Source organism: Pyrgilauda ruficollis, unplaced genomic scaffold, assembly GCF_017590135.1.
Source record: "Pyrgilauda ruficollis isolate IOZ18807 unplaced genomic scaffold, ASM1759013v1 scaffold1207, whole genome shotgun sequence".
In the NCBI taxonomy this organism is placed as follows: domain Eukaryota; kingdom Metazoa; phylum Chordata; class Aves; order Passeriformes; family Passeridae; genus Pyrgilauda; species Pyrgilauda ruficollis.
This window is the reverse complement of record NW_024510400.1, coordinates 3,435-6,230: the sequence shown is the minus strand read 5'-3', so window position 1 is coordinate 6,230 and position 2,796 is coordinate 3,435. Positions and strand designations below refer to the sequence as shown.

The following is a 2,796-nucleotide window of genomic DNA, read 5'->3' as shown; positions in this document are numbered from 1 at the left end:
TTCCCCCCCCCCCCCCCAGGGACCTGCTGCGCATGGGGGTGACGCTGGCCGGGCAGCAGAGCCTGCAGAGCCCCCCCAAAGGGGACCCCCAGTGCTGACACCGCCCCCGGCCCCGCCCACGGCAAGATGGCCGCCGGGAGCGGCGCTAAGGAACAAAGATGGATGGGGGAGCAAGATGGCTGCTGGGACAACATGGCTGCCGGGACAACATGGCTGCCAGGGACAACATGGCTGCCACTCCAATATGGCTCCCATTCCAAAAAGGCTGCCATTCCAACATGGCTTCCAATCCAACATGGCTGCCAGGGACAATATGGCTGCCAGGGACAACATGCCCGCCACTCCAATATGGCTCCCATTCCAACATGGCTGCCATTCCAACATGGCCACCAATCCAACATGGCCGCCAATCCAACATGGCTGCCATTCCAACATGGCTGCCAGGACAATAAGGCTCCACCCACCAATGACCCGCTGGGCGGGGCCTGCATGGGGCGATCCCAGGGGCGGAGCCCGCGTGGGCGTGGCCAACACAGGTGTGGTCAGCGATGGGCGTGGTCACCGACGGGTGTGGCCCCGCTGCTTTTATTGTCCCCAATTCCGGTCACAGCCAATAAACGCGGCCGATGCAAATGAGGGGGCGGGGCCGTCCCCAGGGCCACCTCCCAGATCCGCCCTTTGTCCCCGAGTGTCACCAAGGGCCACCGTCTCCATGCTGTCCCCGCGTGTCCCCATGCCATCCCCGCGTGTCCCCTCGCTGTCCCCTGGTGTCCCCTCCTTGTCCCCTGCTGTCTCCATGCTGTCCCCGCGTGTCCCCATGCCATCCCCGCGTGTCCCCTCGCTGTCCCCTGGTGTCCCCTCCTTGTCCCCTGCTGTCCCCGCTGTCCCCAGCTCGGCCACCAGCGCCGCCAGCGTGTGTGCCCCCCGGCCCAGCAGGACGTGGCGGAACGGGGACACCAGAGGGGACACGAACGGGGACAGCAGCGACGCCTCGGCCTGCGGGGACAGGGGACAGCCTCAGGGGACACAGGGGACAGAGGGGACAGGGGACAGGGACAGCGTCAGGGGACAGGGACACAGGGGACACGGGGGACAGAGGGGACAGGGGGACACGGGGGACATGGGGACACGGGGGACATGGGGACAGGGACAGGGGACAGGGTTAGGGTGAGGATAGGGACAGGAGGACAGGGGACACCCAGGGGCGGGGCAGGTGACACTCAGGGGGGCCAGGAGACACTTGGGTGATGCCCAGGTGTGACAGCCGGTGACCCCAGGTGACCCAGGTGACACTCAGGTGACCCAGGTGACCCCAGGTGACCCAGGTGACCCCGGTGACCCCCAGGTGACCCCGGTGACACTCAGGTGACACTCAGGTGACACCAGATGACCCCAGGTGACACTCAGGCGGGGCAGGTGACACTCAGGGGGGCCAGGAGACACTTGGGTGATGCCCAGGTGTGACACCCAGGTGACCCCAGGTGACCCCGGTGACACTCAGGTGACCCCAGGTGACCCCGGTGACCCCCAGGTGACCCTCAGGTGACCCCGGTGACCCCCAGGTGACCCTCAGGTGACCCTCAGGTGACCCTCAGGTGACCCCAGGTGACACTCAGGTGACACTCAGGTGACACTCAGGTGACCCCAGGTGACCCCAGGTGACACTCACGGCCATGAGGCGCGCGTTGAAGCCGCGGTTCAGGCGCTCGTCGCCGCTCTCCGACCCCGACATGTCGCGACGCAGCGCGGCCGCCGCGCGCACCACGCCCCCTCTGGCCGAGGAGAGGCACTGCAGGGACAGCCCCCGCGCCTGGGGGGGGGACTGGTTATACTGGTTAGACTGGTTATACTGGGATGGACTGGTTATACTGGTTATACTGGTTAGACTGGGATGGACTGGTTAGACTGGGATGGACTGGTTATACTGGGATGGACTGGTTATACTGGTACAGTGGTTATACTGGTTATACTGGTTAGACTGGTTAGACTGGGATGGACTGGTTATACTGGTTAGACTGGTGATACTGGTGATACTGGTTATACTGGGACATACAGGTTATACTGGGGGCACTGCTTATACTGGTCATACTGGGAGGAACTGGGGTGAACTGGGATGTAATGGTTGTACTTGTTATACTGGTTATACTGGTTATACTGGTTATACTGGGTTATACTGGGGTGGGGTGCCCTCCCAGTCCCTCCCAGTGCCCCCAATTCCCCCCATTCCCTCCCAGTGCCCCCTGGGATGGACTGGTTAGACTGGGATGGACTGGTTAGACTGGGATGGACTGGTTAGACTGGGATGGACTGGTTAGACTGGGATGGACTGGTTAGACTGGGATGGACTGGTTAGACTGGGATGGACTGGTTAGACTGGGATGGACTGGTTAGACTGGGATGGACTGGTTAGACTGGGATGGACTGGTTAGACTGGGATGGACTGGTTAGACTGGGATGGACTGGTTAGACTGGGATGGACTGGTTAGACTGGGATGGACTGGTTAGACTGGGATGGACTGGTTAGACTGGGATGGACTGGTTAGACTGGGATGGACTGGTTAGACTGGGATGGACTGGTTAGACTGGGATGGACTGGTTAGACTGGGATGGACTGGTTAGACTGGGATGGACTGGTTAGACTGGGATGGACTGGTTAGACTGGGATGGACTGGTTAGACTGGGATGGACTGGTTAGACTGGGATGGACTGGTTAGACTGGGATGGACTGGTTAGACTGGGATGGACTGGTTAGACTGGGATGGACTGGTTAGACTGGGATGGACTGGTTAGACTGGG

General features: G+C 61.7%; 1 protein-coding gene across 1 annotated transcript; it reads right to left on the bottom strand.

The window, feature by feature from the left end:
- Positions 1-585: 585 nt before the first annotated feature.
- On the bottom strand, positions 586-1,884 carry LOC121365783 (translation initiation factor IF-2-like). Its single transcript, XM_041490240.1, has 2 exons — positions 1,670-1,884; positions 586-996 (listed from the first exon to the last, which is right to left on the bottom strand). The coding sequence occupies exons 1-2, from the start codon at positions 1,730-1,732 to the stop codon at positions 586-588; spliced, it is 474 nt and encodes a 157-aa protein (XP_041346174.1). The 5' UTR covers positions 1,733-1,884.
- Between the last annotated feature and the right edge of the window lie 912 nt (positions 1,885-2,796).

Bases quoted from the DNA above. Each gene is read 5' to 3' on its own strand.
- LOC121365783 (XM_041490240.1), bottom strand. From the start codon at position 1,732: ATGTCGGGGTCGGAGAGCGGCGACGAGCGCCTGAACCGCGGCTTCAAC. The intron at 997-1,669 runs GTGAGTGTCACC...CTGTCCCCGCAG, and splicing joins TCAACGCGCGCCTCATGGCC to GCCGAGGCGTCGCTGCTGTC.